Source organism: Elgaria multicarinata, chromosome 3 (assembly GCF_023053635.1).
Source record: "Elgaria multicarinata webbii isolate HBS135686 ecotype San Diego chromosome 3, rElgMul1.1.pri, whole genome shotgun sequence".
Classification (NCBI taxonomy): Eukaryota; Metazoa; Chordata; class Lepidosauria; order Squamata; family Anguidae; genus Elgaria; species Elgaria multicarinata.
In genome coordinates this window covers 164,574,366-164,594,592 of record NC_086173.1, presented here as the reverse complement: position 1 = coordinate 164,594,592, position 20,227 = coordinate 164,574,366, and the positions used below count along the sequence as shown (strand labels likewise).

General features: G+C 47.9%; 2 protein-coding genes across 5 annotated transcripts in view; one reads left to right on the top strand and one right to left on the bottom strand.

The window, feature by feature from the left end:
• The window catches only part of LOC134396329 (zinc finger protein 345-like), a 54,756-nt gene that overhangs the window by 15,515 nt on the left and 19,014 nt on the right, over positions 1-20,227 (top strand). For 2 of the 3 annotated variants that reach the window (XM_063122789.1, XM_063122791.1), the window contains exons 1-2: positions 13,699-13,731; positions 19,551-19,630. The exons of the other annotated variant lie outside the window; for it this stretch is intronic. In XM_063122789.1, the coding sequence (XP_062978859.1) occupies positions 19,559-19,630 (72 nt within the window). In that variant the 5' untranslated portion in view covers positions 13,699-13,731; positions 19,551-19,558. Of the gene's footprint in view, positions 1-13,698; positions 13,732-19,550; positions 19,631-20,227 lie in introns of those variants that run through there. 3 annotated transcript variants of the gene reach the window in all.
• On the bottom strand, positions 863-5,890 carry LOC134396940 (zinc finger protein 664-like). 2 transcript variants are annotated; one of them, XM_063123551.1, is made up of 5 exons: positions 5,826-5,890; positions 4,829-4,908; positions 3,505-3,631; positions 2,817-3,272; positions 863-2,732 (listed from the first exon to the last, which is right to left on the bottom strand). In XM_063123551.1, the coding sequence occupies exons 1-5, from the start codon at positions 5,872-5,874 to the stop codon at positions 2,362-2,364; spliced, it is 1,083 nt and encodes a 360-aa protein (XP_062979621.1). In that variant the 5' UTR covers positions 5,875-5,890; the 3' UTR covers positions 863-2,361. The 2 variants fall into 2 exon arrangements, with proteins under 2 accessions (XP_062979621.1, XP_062979620.1); XM_063123550.1 differs by having other exon boundaries at positions 863-3,272.

Below are 20,227 nucleotides of genomic sequence, written 5' to 3'. Positions count from 1 at the left end.
CACAGACGCAAAAAGCTGCGGAATGGTCCCACTTGTCAGAGGATGAGATCCATGTGCTGGCAAGGGACGCAGTGACACGGATCCACCTGATCCCGACAGGGCACGATGTCGCTCGGCACCGACGTGTCCTTCCCGTCGGCGCTATGGGGAAGGGGGCGGTTATAGCAATGCCGCCCCCTTCCCTGTTGCGTTGGCTTGGAAGGGGAAGGAGGGGCATTGGTCCTGTCCAAGGATCTGTCCTGCAGCTGTGATAGGCAGGCACCACGTGCCCATCATGGGAAGCACGTGGGGAGCCCGATTGCGCCGCCTCATAGAATAGCAGAGTTGGAAGGGGCCTACAAGGCCATCGAGTCCAACTCCCTGCTCAATGCAGGAACCCACCCTAAAGCATCCCTGACAGGTGCTTGTCCAGCTGCCTCTTGAAGGCCTCTAGTGTGGGAGAGCCCACAACCTCCCCAGGTAACTGATTCCATTGTCGTACTGCTCTAATAGTCAGGAAGTTTTTCCTGATGTCCAGCTGGAATCTGTCTTCCTTTAACTTGAGCCCGTTATTCCGTGTTCTGCACTCTGGGAGGATCGAGAAGAGATCCTGGCCCTCCTCTGTGTGACAACCTTTGAAGTATTTGAAGAGTGCTCTCATGTCTCCCCTCAATCTTCTCTTCTCAAGGCTAAACATGCCCAGTTCTTTCAGTCTCTTCATAGGGCTTTGTTTCCAGACCCCTGATCCTCCTGGTTCCCCTCCTCTGAACACGCTCCAGCTTGTCTGCATCCTTCTTGAATTGTGGAGCCCAGAACTGGGCGCAATACTCTAGATGAGGCCTAACCAGGGCCGAATAGAGAGGAACCAGTACCTCACGTGATTTCGAAGCTATACTTCTATTAATGCAGCCCAAAATAGCATTTGCCTTTCTTGCAGCCATATCGCACTGTTGGCTCATCTTCAGCTTGCGATCTACAACAATTCCAAGATCCTTCTCGTTCCAAGATCATTCTCGCCTCACCAAGGGATGAGATGACTGGTGGCTCTCCAAGATCTTCCCCAGAATGGATTATTGCCCATCCCGACAGAGTCCTACTAGGCAACAGTGGCAGGGGTTTCTGCCGCTCTTGCCTCGTGACTCTAAGCATGGGAAATAATCCACAGGGCCTGCCACACGACATGATAATCAACAGCTGTGCAGATAAACCGCTCTGTAAACCATAGGTTATCTCCACTGGTTATATATAGCATGTTTTTTTCCAGACAGATCACACATTAGTCAACAGGGGACTATTTAAGCAACGGTTGCTTAAATAGTCCACCATTGGCTAACGTGTCGTCCAACAGAATCAAAAAGTGATTCTTGATTTACTGGTAGATCTGAGGGATTTGCAGTGGATCAGCAAGGATTTTTGACACACCATTGTTAAACCACTAAATGACACCCCACCACTACCGAATTGTCCTGTTCAAGTGGTTGGGAAACCAGGGGTGGATTTTGGTGCAGAAGAATCATTGTGAGCTCAATCTAGTTTTCAAATGTTCAGATGTGAATTCCATGCTCAGGGCACTCTTTGTCCCATGTGTGAATTCTAAGATGTAAAGTAAGTTGTCCGTTCCAAGTGAAGTTCTTTCAAATCTCCAGGCAGTCAAATGTCTTTTCACCACTGTGAATTCTTTGATGTTTTCTATGGGTGGATTTATCACAGATGCCTTTCTCACACTTTGAGCTTTTAAATGGTTCAGCCTCCATGCGAATGCTTTGATGGGTAGTTAGGTTTACTGGATTCTCACCAGTGTGAATTCTTTGATGTACAGTAAGTCAATGACTCTGACCGAAGGACTTTCCACAGTCCAGACATTTAAATTGTGATGTTTTACTGTTTATTGTTATTTATCCAGAATGTAAGTGCTGTTTGGATTTTGGATGGTAAGGATGGTAAGTGGTTAATGCAGTTGGGAGGGGAAGTGAGTGAATAGAATGTTGGTATGAATGCTGATTGGCTGGTGGATTGAAGCATTTGAAGAGCAGTTAGCAGTAGAGTGTGTGCGGAAAGTGAACAGAATGAGAGGAGAGTCTGGGTTTGTCGGCTGAAGGGTGTAGATCAGAGTAGGAAAAGAGGGAATAGAAGGAGATAGATTAGGTTAGGGGGTAGAGTAGGCGAAACATAAGATACTGTATTGTAACAAACAAGTATTTCAACAAACGAAACCATAAGATGGATAAACTGCATGAACTTACTTCTTGTTAAATAAAAGTTATTTTGTTGCACAAACGGGATTGGATTCTTCGGTAAGGTACAGTGTCATATGGTGGCAGCGGTGGGGAAAAAAGGGTGAATCGAGAAGAGCTGGGCTGTTTGCTGTGACGCCAAAAAAGGTCAGAGAATCACAGAATCCGGGAGCAGCAGTATGCCGACTTGATCCTTGGTTGGGAACCTTTCATAGAGAGGAAGAAAAAAAAAAGGAGACCCAATGGGACAGGTTGTGACACTTCTCCCTGTATGAATTCTTTGATGGGCAGTAAGCTGATCACTCCGAGCGAAGAGCTTTCCACACTCCAGACATTTAAATGGCTTCTCCCTTGTGTGGATTCTTTGATGTGCAGTAAGCTGAGTACTCCAAGCGAAGGGCTTTCCACATTCCAGACATTTGAATGGCTTCTCCCTTGCGTGAGTTCTTTGATGTGCAGTAAGTTGATCATTCCGAGTGAAGGCCTTTCCACATTCCAGACATTTAAATGGCTTCTCACCTGTGTGAATTCTTTGATGGGAAGCAAGTTCACTATTCCAACGGAAGGCCCTTCCACACTCCAGGCATTTCAATGGTCTCCCACCTGTGTGGATTCTTTGATGGGAAGTAAGTTCGCAATTCCAACGGAAGGCCTTTCCACACTCCAGGCATTTAAATGGTTTCTCCGCAGTGTGTATCCTTTGATGTAACGTAAGGCGGTATTTCCATCCAAAGCTCTTCCCACACTCCAAACACTTGAACGTTTCTTCTCCTGGGTTTATTTGATTATGTTTAGTCAGGTCATCACTCCCACAGAAGCTCTTTCCACACTCCAGGCATTTAAACGTTTTTTCCCCTGGGTGGATTCTCAGATGATTACTAAGGACAGATTTATCATAGAAACTTTTACTGCACATTGCGCATTTCAGTCGCTTCTCTCCTGTATGGATTTTCAAATGAGCATTTTGATTTCGCTGCTCCTTCCCCTCTTCATGACTGACTTTTTCTAAGAATGTTCCCTGTCTGTCTTCTGCCTTGATCTCTGCCACATCACAGGACGCTACAGAGAGAAAATGGAGTCCTGAATAAATTCTTTTGAATAAAACAGGAAAGATCTATATAAAACTTGTAGCATCATCTCACCCCCATAGAACAGACCCCACAATCATATTGGATTGGCATAGGAGTCTGAAGGGTGCTGAATCACACCACGATTATCAAAACGTACTAAATGTTTTTTGGCATTTGTAAACAAGCTGGATTTCTCAACCTATGGAAAAGGCGGAGCTTACCCAAATATGCCACGTTTGCAAAGTTCTCCATCATAACTTGTTCGTGCAGAGTCCTTTGGCTCGGATCCAGCAGGGACCACTCCTCCTTGGTGAAATACACGGCCACCTCTTTGAAGAGCACCAAGCCCTGGAGCAGGAGGAGAAAGAAAATCATACGGTTTCTACGCATAGACAATGTTGCGATTCTTCTTAGAGCTAGCAAAAGCCACTCCGAGCCACCATGGCCACTTGGGCCTCCAGAGACTGTGATGGGTCTTGGAGTACCCCCAAACTATGAACCTGATCTTTCAGAGGGAGTCCAACCCTATTTAGAACAGGCAATGAACCTCTCTCCCAGACCCGGGAACCACTCACCCACAGGGCTTCCATCTTGCCAGGATCCAGCTTCAGTTTGTTGGCCCTCATCTGCATGTCATCCGCATACTGATGGCACTTGGCTCCAAATCCCCTACTGCTGGCTCCCAGCGGCCTCATATCTATTATTTTATTTATTTATTTATTTCATTTTTATACCGCCCAATAGCTGAAGCTCTCTGGGCGGGTCACAAAAATTATAGACGTTGAACAACGCTGGGGACAAGATGGTACCCTGTGGAATCCCATAGTTCTCTCTGAAATCACCTTCCACATAAGACTCCTGGGTCAACCCACAGAGTTGACCCAGGAGGATACCAAGGCTGATGAGTGATTGAGTAGAATTAACAGGGTTGCACTCCCCTTGTTCCTCTTGCGATAAAGGCTGATACAGGCTGATAAAGGCTGACCAAGGCTGATACAGTTTCATGATCCAAACTGGAAGGGGTCTAGATGTTCAGTATCCTCCAAAGGCCATTGATCCCTCTAGCCCAGTATTGTCAACACTGACTGGCAGCTCATTCCAAGCCTCACCACCTGGGGATGCATAAAAAGCAGGGCCTCTACCACTGAGCTCCGCCCCCTGCCAGGTTTACCCTGGGGGACTCAATGCTCTCTTGACTGTACCGAGAGCTTTTGAAGTAGTCATCTTTGACAAAATCGAAGAGAAAGCGAGTGATTCCTTCAGGCCCAGGGAGAGGTAAAAGGGAGAGAGGCACCCACCCAGGCTGTCTCCCCACTGACACTGCTGGACATCAGGAAAAACTTCCTGACTGTTAGAGCAGTATGACAATGAAATCAGTTACCTAGGGAGGTTGTGGGCTCTCCCACACTAGAGGCCTTCAAGAGGCAGCTGGACAACCACCTGTCAGGGATGCTTTAGGGTGGATTCCTGCATTGAGCAGGGGGTTGGACTCGATGGCCTTGTAGGCCCCTTCCAACTCTGCTATTCTATGATTTCTCCCCCTACCTGATCTGGTCGCACAGGAACCATTTCTCCTCCATCATGAAGATGGGATGACTTATGAGGTAGCACCGACATTCCATCACCTGTGAAGGAGAGAAAGGTGTCAAGAAGAATCCTTTCTACAAAGTCTGGTTTTTTAATATGAGTATAATATTTCGTTTGTGGGGCTGGACTAGGGGAGGTGATTCTCCGGACATAGTTTCTTGGGATTCATTCCGGTCCCTCGATTGCATGCAGGACCTCTTAGATAATTGAAACCCTCATACATATGGAAACCAGGGAAGAGGCTGAGGGAGAAAAGCAGCTGCACTGGTGGCTCTGGAAATGTACAGCAACTCCCATCAGCCCTAGCCAGTATTGTGAGTGGTAAGGGATGATGGGCATTGCAATCCACCAACATTTGAAGCTGTGGTCCTCAACCTTTTTTGTCCCACGGGCACATTATGGAATTGCAGATCCCGATGTGGTCACCAACACAAAATGTCTCATCATCCCAGAGTGCAGGACACGGAATAACGGGCTCAAGTTACAAGAAGTCAGATTCCGGCTGGACATCAGGAAAAACTTCCTGACTGTTAGAGCAGGTTGTGGGCTCTCCCACACTAGAGGCTTTGAAGAGGCAGCTGGACAACCTTCCGTCAGGGATACTTTAGGGTGGATTCCTGCATTGAGCAGGGGGTTGGACTTGATGGCCTTATAGGCCCCTTCCAGGGGTCCATCTAGTCCAGCACTCTGTTCACACAAGGGCCACCAGCTGTCAAACAGGGACCCACAAGCAGGACAGGATTGCAACAGAATCCTCCTGCCCATGTTCCCCAGCTACTGATGTATGTAAGCTTACTGCCTCTGGTACTGGATACTAGCCATCAGGACTAGTAGCCACTGATAGCCTTCTCCAACAGGAATTTGTCTAACCCCCTTTTGAAGCCATCCGAATTTGTGATCCTCGCTGTCCAATGCACTTCACTTCTGGCGAGCTGCAGGCCTAATGTGGATGTACCTTCTAAAAGCAACTTGTTGGCACTTTTTTCCATTGTAAACTTCTTCATTGTGATCTAATCGGAAACAAAAGAGGAAAGTTAAAATTAAGATTATTATGCTTCAAATCAATCTCAAATAAAAAGCAGCCTCTTATAGAAATTTCACATTATTTGCACTAATACTCCCCCACTCTATTGATGCCTCAATACATATTCCTGTTCAAAAAGGTGTAAAATATCATCTCTGAAAGTTTCAGGCTTGCAACAGAAAGTACAAGATTGAAATGAGGGTGAGATAGTGCATCTCGTTGACTTCTCAGGCAAAAGGGCAGGAATGAAAGCTGGAGCGTGTTTAGAGGAGGGCAACCAGGATGATCAGGGGTCTGGAAACAAAGCCCTATGAAGGGAGACTGAAAGAACTGGGCAGGTTTAGCCTGGAGAAGAGAAGATTGAGGGGAGACATGAGAGCACTCTTCAAAGACTTAAAAAGTGGTCACACAGAGGAGGGCCAGGATCTCTTCTCGATCCTCCCAGAGTGCAGGACACGGAATAATGGGCTCACGTTATATAGGAAGCCAGATTACGGCTGGACTTCAGGAAAAACTTCCTCACAGTTAGAGCAGTATGACAATGAAGCCAATTGTCATGGAGGATTGTGGGCTCTCCCACACTAGAGGTATCCAAGAGGCAGCTGGACAATCATCTGTCAGGTATGCTTTAGAGTCGATTCCTGCACTGAGAAGGGGGTTGGACTCGATGGCCTTATAGGCCCCTTCCAACTCTACTATTCTATGATTCTATGAAAACCTTAATATCCCAACAAGGGTTCCTCCCGGAAAAGATTGATAAGACCTTTTTTTTATAGCAAATGTTATGCTCTTTAATTTCATACTGAGACATCTTTTCTCTGAGATTAAAAAAAAAAAGAGCCTTTTTGAGAAAACTGAATTTTGGGTGTCTTTTTCCGAGATGGCAGCCGTTATGATGATTTCCTGAGATGCCCTTATATCTAATTTTAATCGATATGGTAATAAATGCCACCATGCCAAATTTCACACTTGTATCACAATGGGTATGGTTTTGATGCTAAGCTGCTCTACTAAATCAAGCCCATAACCAAGCATTCAAATCAATATACCTCTATAAACAACAAAATAAAATAGCATTTCATCACAGAAGTGCAGCTGAAATATTCTTAAGAACAGCACTTTGGCAGCCAGAAAGGGAGCGGAAGGCAGAAGAGCTGAAAGTGATGGGCGCAGGGAAAGTGTGCCCTTATTTACACGGCTGGTAGTACAATCCCCTCCAGGTCTACTCCAAAGTAACCCCTATGTGCTCTACATAGGGCTACCTTTGTGCCTAGTCCGGAAACTTCAACTAGTTCAAAATATGGCATCCAGGCTGGTACACCTAGGGGGGAACATATTACACCAGTCTTAAAATCTCTTCTCTGGCTGCCAATTAGTTTCCGGGCGAAGTACAAAGTCTTGGTCATCACCTTTATAGCCCTGCACAGTTTGAGTCCAGGCTACCTGCAGGATCGCCTTCTCCCATACAATCCGCCCAACACACTCAGGTCCTCTGGGAAGAATTTACTTCCGTCAGCCAAAACTAAGCTGACAACCAGAAGGTCCCAGAGGACCTTCTCTTCTGCTGCCCCCAGACTGTGGAATGGCCTGCCAGAGGAGATTCATCAGCTTAATGCTCTCTCTGAGCTTAACACAGCCGTAAAGACTAGTTTCTTCCAGCAGGCCTACCCAGATGAATTTTAAACCTAAGAATTGTAAGATGCTGTGATTGTTATTTTAATATTGTATTGGTTTTATATGCTCTTTTAACTAATTTTAGGTATTAATTTTATTTAGTCTAGTTCCCTGCCTCGATCCAGAGGGAGAGGTGGGTAATAATAATAATAATAATAATAATAATAATAATAATAATAAATTATTATTATTATTATTATTATTATTTCTCCTCCCCATTTTCACCACCATCTGACAACACTGCTCCAATTTTCCCCAAGGCTCTCTGCTGTTGCTTAACTCCTTTGATTCTGCTTTGCAGCAGCGCAGCTAAGGGGTTTGGGGGAAATCAGGATGTGAAGTGGAGTAGGGTGACCATATGAAAAGGAGGACAGGGCTCCTGTATCGTTAACAGTTGTGATGAAGAGGGAATTTCAGCCGGTGTCACTTGTATGCATATGCAGCACCTGGGGAAATTCCCTCTTCATCACAACAGTGAAAGCTGCAGGAGCTATACTAGACTGACTAGATACAAAAGAGGGCAGGGCTCCTGCAGCTATACTATACTCCTGCAGCTATACTAAACTGACTAGATACAAAAGAGGGCAGGGCTCCTGCAGCTATACTATACTCCTGCAGCTATACTAAACTGACTAGATACAAAAGAGGGCAGGGCTCCTGCAGCTATACTATACTCTTGCAGCTATACTAGGCTGACTAGATACAAAAGAGGGCAGGGCTCCTGCAGCTTTCACTGTTGTGATGAAGAAGGAATCTCGTCACCATCAACCCCCTCCCCTGACTGCCAGGCACCTCCCCGCCAGCCCTGCAGTGCAGGCTCCCTTCCCCCTTGGCCCAAAGGCACCTCCGAGGAACTCACCAGGAACCAGCCAAGGAAGTTGAGCCCGAAGGGAAGCCAGCGGCATGGCAGGAAGTGACTTCATTCCTCCCGTCTCCCCGTTTGCCTCTCTAGGAATGAGGACGGTGGAAAAGCTGGAACGGAACGGAACGGGCTGGGACGAGCCTTTTCTACTAACAACCCGTGCCCAAAAGGGAGGCATGTATTTGAAACATTTGAGAACAATACTTTAGGACTAAAACCTTGCAATATTATATTTTTATTAACCTCATAACTCCCAGAACACATCCGGAACAGAATGACCACTTCTGAATGAGTGGAATCCACCAAACTCGCCACTCACACATAAATCCGTGGCAGGGATGCAATAATAGGGTGACCCTATGAAAAGGAGGCCCGAGCTCCTGTATCTTTAACAGTTGCATAGAAAAGGAAATTTCAGCAGGTGTCATTTGCATATATGGAGAACCTGGTGAAATTCCTTCTTTATCACCACAGTTAAAGGTGCAGGAGCTATACTAGAGTGACCAGATTTAAAAGAGGGCAGGGCTCCTGCAGCTTTAACTGGTGTGATAAAGTGTCAATTTCACCAGGTTCCCCATATATACAAATGACACCTGCTGAAATTTCCTTTTCAATACAACTGTTAAAGACACAGGAGCCCGGTCGTCCTTTTAATATGGTCACCCTATAATAAGCCACAAAAACATTACCGAGCAACCACGTTCTGATACTTCCAAGTGTGTCAAATCAAACCAATTCACCGGTCACTCCAGACTAGATGGGTTTGATGAAATTAGACACTGAAAAACCAACAACAAACCACATTTCATGATAAATTTATTTATTTATTTATTTGTTACATTTCTATGCCGCCCAATAGCCGGAGCTCTCTGGGCGGTTCACAAAAATTAAAAACATTCAAAGTATAAAACAACAGTATAAAACCATACTATAAAATACAATATAAAAGCCCAACCAGATAAAAACAGCAGCAATGCAAAATTACAAATTTAAAACACCAAGTTAAAATTTATTTATAGACTGTTAAAATGCTGGGAGAATAAAAAGCTCTTCACCTGGCGTCTAAAAGCATATAATGTAGTTGACAAGCGAATAGTAATAATTCCACCAAGGAAAATGATAATGGGGTATAGGGTGACCATATGAAAAGGAGGACAGGGCTCTTGTATCTTCAACAGTAAAGTGGAATAGGGAATTTCAGCAGGTGTCATTGGTATATATGGGAAACCTGGTGAAATTCCCTCTTCATCACAATAGTTAAAGCTACACTAGCTATAGTAGAGTGGCCAGATACAAAAGAGGGCAGGGCTTCTACAGCTTTAACTATTGTGATGAAGAGGAAATTTCACCCTCTTCAATTGACACCTGCTGAAATTCCCTTTTCTACATTACTATTAAAGATACAGGAGCCCTGTCCTCTTTTTCATATGTCACCCTAGTATTTGGTTAGCTTAACTCACTCAGAAACTACTCTTTCGGTAGGGTGACCGTATGGAAAGGAGGACAGGTCTTCTTTAGCACTTGTACAGAAAAAGGAATTTCAGCAGGTGTCATTTTTATGCATGCAGCCCCTGCTGAAATTCCGTCTTCATTACCACAGTGAAAGCTGCAGGAGCCCTGCCATCTTTTGTATCTGGTTACTTTAGTCTAGGTCCTGCAGCTTTCACTGTGGTGATGAAGAGGAAGCTTCACCAAGTGCTGCATGCATCCAAATGACATCTGCTGGAATTCCCTTTTCAATACAACTGTTAATGATACAGGAGCCCTGTCCTTCTTTCCATATGGTCACCATATGTGCAGGCATCGTAGGCACCCCAGGGTGCCTGCACACAGGCAGAGAAGGCCCTCTTTCTGCCTGTCCTCCCAGATGGAACCCCCCCCCCAGCATACCCGGTCCTAGTTTGCATTCAACATTTCCCTTCCAACACATTCCCCACTCCTCAGGCCCACTCCTAGAAGGCATAAAATAGGAGTAAGGACACCCCCTTGTAACTTCTTACTTTGGCCAAACAAAGAGCAAGGACAGATGGGAAAACTGCTAGTTGAGGAAACATTGACTTTAATTTTCTTTTTTTAGAGAAACCAGATCCATAGACCTGAAAATATAGAGCATCCAGGAAGTTAGCAGGCATAGCTTGTATACATGGAAAATGCCACCATGGAGCAATTAAAGGCCTCAGGGGTGCACCTGCTCCCTCAGAAGCCCTGTTGGGGACGCCGGCCTTATCGCATCTCCAGCAAATTCTGCCCTCCCCAGGAGGCAGTAACCCCTAGAGGTATTACTCAGAGCAGCCCCCCTGCCCCATGACGACTGTGGCCACCCCACTCTGTCGCTTACGAGTCCCAGAACTAGGGAGTGGTGCAAAGACCTCTTTCCTCCCCGCCTGAAGAATCTGAAATAAGAGCCAGGATTGGCCACGGGGGAAAACATTCCACCAATAGGAAAAATGCCCTGAGGTGCTGGCAATGCTATTGGGCCGCATTTGCAGTCCAAGAATAGTGACACATGTTTAGTACAGGGCCTGGCACCTGACGGATGATGGCATACAAGTATTATATAACAGTAGTCCAAGCGAACGTTTTTGCCAGCATAAGAGGAAAGACGCAGAATAAGCAAATTCATTGGCAAGAGCCCACCCCAGCTGAGAGACAGTGTGGTGCAGTGGTTAGAGTGCCTTTCCTCCCCCCTCTCTTGCAAGTAACCCAAAGTGGCTTGCATGAACCTCCTCCTCTCCATTTGATGGTCACAACAACCCTGTGAAGTAGGTAAGGCTGGAAGTCAGTGACTGGCTCAAAAGGATCCAACATGCTTCATAGCTGAGTGGGGACTAGAGCCCAAATCTCCTGTGTCCTAGTCCAAGAATACACCACACTGGCACTTAAACGTGTTGCTCTGATTCTTAACTTTGATTCTCTTTAGTATTTTTAACGTTTTAATATGTTGAACTTTTTTTATTGTTGTGTCGATTATCTTGGCTGTTACTGTGTTGTTGCTTTGCTGTGTGTGTTTTATAAACCATAGCTTTTGGTATTTTAGCCTGATTTACTGTTCTCATTGCTATGATTATTCCCTTATTTCTGTTTTGTGTAACCCCTTCCTCCCTTCACATGTTTTAATGTGATTTCAGACTGTAAGCCTCTAGGTAGAGTATTGCTGTTTTATTTGTATATTCTGTACAGCACCAAGTACATTGTTGGTGCTATATAAATAATATTAATAATAATAACAACAACAACAACAACAACAATAATGTTATGATTGTAAAGCACCCTGAGGGCATCTGCTAGTTGCAGGTTGCAGAAATTTAATCCATAAACAAACACACCCATGGGAAGCAGTAGGGAATCTACATGTCGTTGTGAGGGCGCTTGCATGCGCCCCCAGTGCGCCCTCACGACTGTGTAGACGGAGAAAGAAGAGATGGAGGAAGAGGCGGAGAAGGAGGAGGCTGGGGAACCGGCTGCGTCCTTGCTGCCGCCGCCTCCCCACCGGCCTCCTGCTGCCGGGGTAAGAGCCACCCGGGTCGGAGAGCTTGGCTTCCCTTCCGCCAAGCTCTCTGACCTGGTTGGCTCTTAGCCCGGCAGCAGGAGGCCGGCGGGGAGGCGGGGGCGGCAAGGATGCAGCCGGTTCCCCAGCCGCCGCCTCCTCCGCCTCGTCTCTTCTTTCTCCGTCTACACAGTCGTTGTGAGGGCGCACTGGGGCGCATGCAAGCACCCTCACAACGACGTGTAGATACCCTCCAGGAGTGTTCCCAGTGCCAACCTGCCATTTTCTGAACTCTTTGGCAGGGCAGGGAAAGGCACCAAAAGGAATCCAGAAGTCCTATCTCCAAACAATGGAACTGTGATAATCTTCTTCTTCTTCTTCTTCTTCTTCTTCTTCTTCTGAAGAAGAAGAAGAAGAAGAAGAAGAAGATACTACAAACTACAAATGAGAAGGATCTTGGAATTGTTGTAGATCGCAAGCTGAATATGAGCCAACAGTGTGATATGGCTGCAAGATAGGCAAATGCTATTGCCTATTGCAAATGCTATTTTGGGCTGCATTAATAGAAGTATAGCTTCCAAATCACATGAGATACTGGTTCCTCTCTATTCGGCTCTGGTTAGGCCTCATCTAGAGTATTGCGTCCAGTTCTGGGCTCCACAATACAAGAAGGATGCAGACAAGCTGGAGCGTGTTCAGAGGAGGGCAACCAGGATGATCAGGGGTCTGGAAACAAAGCCCTATGAAGAGAGACTGAAAGAACTGGGCATGTTTAGCCTGGAGAAGAGAAGATTGAGGGGAGACATGATAGCACTCTTCAAAGACTTAAAAGGTTGTCACACAGAGGAGAGCCAGGATCTCTTCTCGATCCTCCCAGAGTGCAGGACCCGGAATAACGGGCTCAAGTTAAAGGAAGCCAGATTCCAGCTGGACATCAGGAAAAACTTCCTGACTGTTAGAGCAGTACGACAATGGAACCAGTTACCTAGGGAGGTTGTGGGCTCTCCCACACTAGAGGCCTTCAAGAGGCAGCTGGACAACCACCAGTCAGGGATGCTTTAGGGTGGATTCCTGCATTGAGCAGGGGGTTGGACTCGATGGCCTTGTAGGCCCCTTCCAACTCTGCTATTCTATCATTCTATGATTCGATGATGATGATGATGATTACCCTTGCACTGGTTCTCACTTGGAGAGCTTAGGCCAGACCACTGTGATCCTCTTTTCCCTCATAGACAGTCCAGAAGCTGTAGCGGACAGGGGCAGCGAGGGTGCTCTGCAGAATACCTCTGTAGGTTAAACTGCCTCATGGGGGGGGGGGCAGAATTTGCAGCCAGCCAACAGGAAGGGGGTGTCTGTGGCCACAGCAAGACCTAAGGTTTATCCTGGGATCATCCAGGGTTCGCCCCTGCCTGAGCACTGAATCCCTTGTGTGTCACCTAGATGAACAGGTTTGACCCCTGGACGATCCAGGGATAAACCTTAGGTCTAGCTATGTCCTGTGTCTCTCTCTGCCAGGCACACACTGGAGAGGCGATAAGGCCGGGCTCCCCAACGGGGCTTCCCAGGGAGCAGGGCCGCCTTCGAGGCCTGTAATTGCGCCGTGGTGGTGATTCCTAGGCCTCCCTGCTCACTCCCTGGCTCGAGGGACCTGCTTTCTCTACCTTTTTACGTCTATGTTTCCTTGCCGTTTTGACAGGCCCCTTGCTTCTCTGATTGGCCAAAGGCGTGGGTTACGCGCCCGTGTTCTGACTCGCTGCCTTCAGTGCCCGCGAGGACGGGGCGTGAGCGGCGGGGAGGCTGCGTGGAAGGGGCAGGTAAGGAGAGGTCCCGGGAATGCGAGCCTTCGGGGACACCTGGGCGGCTGCCTTGGAAGGGAAAGACCGGGGGCGAACAGACGGTTCGGGGATGGGAGCGGGAGGGCTGGGGCTCTGCTTTCCAGGCCGGAGAGGCCAGCTCTGGCACGGGGGGGGGGGCGTTGTTTTCTGCTTGCGCGCTCCCGTCCTCTGTGCCCTTTGGGCGGCGAGGGGGCTGGTGCTGGGTCTCCTAGGGTTGAGCTGAGTGGCTGGGTCGGGAAAGGCGGCGGACCCCCCCCAAGCCCCCCCTTTCGCCCCCCCACCCCGGACGCCTCCGTTGCGAGCGCAGGAGCCCCCTGCAAAAGGGCGCGTTTCTTTTTTCGCCGGGCTGCAGCCGTGGTCGCGAGGGGCGGAAAGGCGCCATTTGCGGAGCAGCCTGCGAAGAAGGCCCGTTCAGTGCAGGCGAGGGCAGATGCTGGTGGGGGAGGGAAGAGAGAGAGAGAAGCGCCCCCTTTCTCCCCCTCCCCACAAGTGCTTCTCCAGCCCCACTGACTCCGGAGCCCCCCTGCGCTCCCCTTGTTTTTCCTTTCCCCAAACGCTTCTTCTTTCCTGCAAGCGCGCACAGGCAGCAGCGGCGGCGACAGGGCCAGCGCCCTTCCCTCTCTCCCTCCCTCTTTTTCTCCCTCTCTCCTTCCCTCTCTCCCTCCTTCTCCCCCTCCCTCTTTCTCTCCCTCCCTTCCTTCCTCTCTCCTTCCTTCTCTCCCTCCCTCTCCCCCTCCATCTTTCCCTCTCTCCTTCCCTCTCTCCCTCCTTCTCCCCCTCCCTCTTTCTCTCCCTCCCTCCCTCCCTCTCTCCCTCCTTCTCTCCCTCCCTCCCTCTCTCCCTCCCCCTCGGAGCCCGGCGCTGGGGGCTTCACACACCCCTCTCTCCAACCCTTTCCCTTGGGTGTTGGGAGATGCTGCTGCTTCTCCTCTGTGCCCTTCGGTTTCTTTGTTTTTCCTCCAAGGAAGCCAAGGTGGTGTGTAGAATCCCCCTCCTCTCCGTATTATCCTCACAACAACAACCCTCATTGGTAGGTTCAGGGGTCTGGAAACAAAGCCCTGTGAGGAGAGGGCTTTGTTTCCAGACAAGGCTAAACAAGGCATGTTTAGCCTTGCAAAGAGAACACTGGGGGAAGACATGAGAGCACTCTTCAAGTACTTAAAAGGTGGTCACACAGAGGCGGATCTCTTCTTGATCATTCCAGTGTGCAGGACAGGGAATAATGGGTTCATGTTACAGTGAGCCAGATTCTGGCTGGACATCAGGAAAAACGTCCTGGCTGTTAGAGCAGGACGACAATGGAACCAGTGACCTAGGGAGGTCGTGGGCTCTCCCATACTGGAGGCCTTCAAGAGGCAGCTGGACAGCCGTCTGTCAGGGATGCTTTATTTATTTATTTAGAATATTTATATATCGCTCCCCATTGAAAAATTTTGGAGCGGTGTACAAGGTAAAATGAAAATAAAAAAAAACAATATAACAATTAAAACAAAATTTAAAAGAAGCAAAAACAGAAATCCAAGGCTGCATGTTAAAGAAAGGCTTCTTGGAATAAAGATGTTTTCAGGAGGTGCTGAAAGGAGTACAAGGTTGGCGCCTGCCTGACCTCCAGAGGCAGGGAATTCCACAGGAGGGGGGCCACCACGCTGAAGGCTCTTCCCCTGGTGGATTCCAGTCGGAGGATGGATCTAGGTGGAACCACCAGGAGCAGGCCCTCGGATGACCTCAGTGAGCGGGCAGGTTGGTAAGGGAGAAGGCGCTCTCTCAGGTATCCTGGTCCCAAGTTGTTTAGGGCTTTGTACACAAGTACAAGAACCTTAAACCTGGCCCGGTAGCGAATAGGCAGCCAGTGCAGTTCCCTCAGCAGAGGAGTTACATGCTGGAAGGGGCAGCTCCAGAGAACAGCAGAGCTTCAGCATTCTGTATTAGCTCCAGCTTCCGGAGCAGCTTCAAGGGCAGCCCCACATAGAGCGCGTTGCAGTAATCCAATCTTGAGGTTACCAATGCCTGTACCACTGTGGTCAAGCTATCCCTGTCCAGGAGAGGCCGTAGTTGGCGAACCAACCGACGATGGTAAATGGCACTCCGAGCCGTGGCGGCTACTTGAGCCTCCAACGACAGAAATGAGTCTAAGAGTACCCCCAAACTATGAACCTGTTCTTTCAGGTTTAGGGTGGATTCCTGCATTGAGCAGGGGGTTGGACTCCTTGACTTTATAGGCCCCTTCCAACTCTACTATTTTGTGAATCCACTATAATATGATAGGTTGGCCTGAGTCTGGGGCTGGCCTAAAGACAGCCAATGAATTCCATGACCCCAGAGGACATAGGCACTTGTGGGCCGCCAAATGCATACTGGGAGGTATAGTACTGCCATGTAGAGTGGCTGATTTTAAATAAAGCATGGTTTAAGAAACCAGGTCACTATGTGCGAACTAGGTCACTATCTCCCAATCCTAATTTAGCTCCCGCTTTCCTGATCTCTCACTGCCTTTGTTCTCCTTCTACCTAATTTTCTCCCACTGCCACTAACCCTGACCACCATTCCATTCTAGCCTCAGCCATTCCTCCGCTTCAATGGTATAGTTCGGCTTTTACATAAAAATCATAACCTTTATACAGTAATTCTTGTATCATTTTTTGGAATGTTGTGGTTTAGTTATAACACAGGAGAGGTGGGGGGAGAAATGCAGCATGAAAAAATCTCATCAAACTAAAAGGTCTTGGATTTTTTTTTAAGAAGAAATCTCTTGGCACTGGAAAGCCATTAATGCAATCACTAGGCAAGCTTGCCTGGGACAAAGAAATCCATAAGCAGGGTGCCACAACTAAGAAGGCCCGCTCTCCAGTTGTCTCCCACTACACCTCAGACAGTGTTCAAAGATTAACGTGTTATTCATGGGCCTTGGCTTACGCCTACAACTCCCAGCATGCCTTGGGTGGGGAGGGAAGACTTATTGGGCTTTGGTGGCCATCATCTGGAAGTGGCTCACCATCCCGGGCCTGAAGGGAGAGTGCCTGGGGCCGGCTACCTCAGTCACTAGGCACCAGAAGGCGGGCACAGCGTCGCCAACAGCAACAACCAAGCTAACCATCAGTCAGTCAGCCAGCCGGCTCCCTCAACGCCTACCTATGAGTGGCCTTCACTTCCCGAGAACTTCAATGGCAGGACTCCCATTGGGCAAGTTGGGCATCGCAGCGAAAGGCATGCTGGGAGTTGTAGTTTTTGTTGTCTGTAGGGATAAAGAAAATCATGGGGACAGCTTCAAGGTGGCCCTGGCCAAGCATTGAGGATTAGAGAGAGCAGGGGGGTGGGCGGGGCAAGAAACCAATTAAATTTGTTTTAAGGTGATGTCACAGGCCTAGGAACGGCCTACCCTACAAGGTTGTTGTGAGGGTGAGAGAGGAAAGAATTGAAGTAGCATCAGCCTAGTACTTTAAGAGTATTACTTCACAGACATATATCTTAGGGGACCCAAGCAACTCCTGGGGGTTTATTTATTTATTTAAATACATTTATATCCCGCCTTTTTTCCTCCAAGAAACTCAAGGCGGCATACATCTTTATTATCTTCTTTATTCTAAGAAGCCCTTCTTCAACATGCAGCCTTGGATTACTGTTATTGCTTCTTTTAAATTTTGTTTTAACTGTTTTATTCTGTTTGTTTGTTTGTTTGTTTTTCATTTTACCTTGTACACCGCTCTGAAATTTTTCAATGGGGAGCGATATATAAATATTCTAAATAAATAAATAAATAAATAATACATAATCCTCCTCCCTTCCATTTTATCCTGACAACAACACCCCTGTGAGGTAGGTTGGACTAAGAGTCTGTGACTGGCCCAAACTGGGTTTCCGTGGCTGAGTGGAGACTAGAAGCCGGATCTGGTGGATCTCAGTCCAACACTATGGTGTAGTGGCTAAAGTGTTGAACTGGGAGTCGGGAGATCCGGGTTCTAGTCCCCACTCGGTCATGGAAACCCACTGGGTGACTTTGGGCCAGTCACAGACTCTTAGCCCAGCCTACCTCACAGGGTTGTTGTTGTGAGGATAAAGTGGAGAGGAGGAGGATTATGTATGCCACCTTGGGTTCCTTGGAGGAAAAAAGGTGGGATATAAATGAAATGAAATAAAAAAATAAAATAAATAGCCACTACACCACACTGCCTATGTTAGCGAGTTGAGAATAAAAATACCAGTATCTTACAGCCTTCATACTTGGAGGCGGTAATCGGCTGGATGAGGAAAAACAAACTGAAGCGGAATCCAGACAAGACAGAGGTGCTTGCTGTCAAGGGCTCTGACCTAGGTTTGGAGGTGTGTCAGCCAGTTCTGGATGGGCTACACTCCCCCTGAAAGACTGTTCGCAGTTTGGGGGTGCTCCTGGATCCGTCGCTCCAAATGACAGCCCAGATGGATGCAACGGCCAGGAGTGCCTACTATCAGCTTTGGCTGATACGCCAGCTCCGCCCCTTCTTCGAGTCAGAAGACCTAAAGGCAGTAGTGCACGTGCTGGTAACCTCAAGGCTTGACTTCTGCAATGCGCTCTATATAGGGCTACCATTGTACCTAGTTCGGAAACGTCAACTAGTTCAAAATATGGCAGCCAGGTTGGTCACCAGTACATCTAGGGGTGAGCATATTACCCCAACATTAAAATCACTCTACTGGCTGCCAATTAGTTTCTGGGCAAAGTACAAAGTGTGGGTCATTACCTTTAAAGCCCCAACTGGTTTGGGTCCAGGTTACCTGCGGGATCGCCTTCTCCCATATAGTCCGCCCCGCACATTCAGGTCCTCTGGGGTGAACTTACTTCAGTCAGCTAAAACTAGGCTGACATCAGTTTCCCAGAGGACCTTTTCTTCTGTCGCCCCCAGATTGTGGAACGGCCTGCTGGAGGAGATTCGTAAAATTAACTCTCTGTGTGATTTTAAGGCAGCTTTAAAGACTAGTCTTTTCCGGCAGGCCTATCCAGATCAATGTTAAATCAAGAATTTTTAAGATGTATTGATTCCTGTTCTAATGTTGTTCCCCACCTCGATCCAAAGGGAGAGGCAGGTAAGAAATTATTATTATTATTATTATTATTATTATTATTATTATTATTATTATTATTATTATTATTCAACTCTGTGGTGCGACCAAACTTTCAATACTGTGTACTGTTCTGGTCACCACGCCTAAAAATGGATATTACAGAGCGAAAGGGCAACATATGTGGGAGCGTTGTGTTTCACCGTGTCCTGCTTGTGGGTCCCTGGTCCTGTTGGCCACTGTGTGAACAGAGTGCTGGACTAGATGGACCCTCGGTCTGACCCAGCTGGGCTCCTCTTATGTTAAACGTCGGCGTAGACCTGGACAGGATTGCATTTCTGGCCACGTTAATCGGAGCACACGAGCCCCGTGCCAATCCAGCGGCCACTTCCGCTCCTCTCGAGCCTGTCGGTTTTTGTAAACCCACAGCTTTGCATACTCGCTTCCGTGACGAAATGGTATTTTATTTTATTGTCTGTCTATTTATCTGAATGTTTGGTTGTGGCAATACTAGCCAGGGCTGATGGGACTTGCAGTTCACCATTTCCAGAGGTGCTTTTCCCCCTCAGCCTCTCCCCTGGTTTCCACATGTAGGAAGGTTTCAACCGTCTAAGATGTCCTGCATGTAGTCCAGGAGCTGGAATGGTCCCCAAGACCAACGTGAGGAGAGTTCCCCCACCCCCACACACCTGAGATATCAAATGTGTATAAAAATCCAAAATAAATCGAAAGGATTCCTCCCAACACCTTTCTCTCCTTTGCAGGTGAAGAAATGCCAGTAATACCTCACAAGTCATCCCTCCTTCATGGTGGAGGAGAAATGGGTCCTGTGCGACCAGATCAGGTAGGGGGAGAAATCAATGAGGGGGCGGACAAGGGGCGGCCTGGGTGCCTCTCTCCCTTGCACCCCTCCCAGGGCCCAAAAGAATTTCTTGCTTTCTTCAAAAGCTCTCAGGACTGTCAAGGGAGGATAGAAGCCCCCAGGCTAAACCTGGCAGGGGCCAGAGTTTAGTGGTAGAGGCCCTGCTTTGCATGCACCTCCAGGTGGTGAGACTAGGAAAGGAGCTGCCAGTCAGTGCTGACAATACTGGGCTAGAGTGATCCATGGCCTTTGGAGGATACTGACCATCTAGACCCCTTCCAGTCTGGGTTTCCACCAGGGGTGTCTGTCTAGGTTCCCTATTTACACCAGGGTGGCTGCGCAGTAGTGCTAAGTTTGTTATACGACGCAGTCACCACCTCGCAGCCACCATGGAGCTCTCCCCTCAAGCTGTGAATTTAGAAAGTCGAGGATTTAGAACAATGTCTTTGCTTTGATGCGAGGTCTCGTCGTTCCACCTTCTGTCTACGTTGACTTCTCTTTGGCATTAATTTTGGGTGGATCGGGACCATTTATCCGTCACTGGGAGACTGGGGAGGCTGGGCAGAGTGCAGTGGGGGG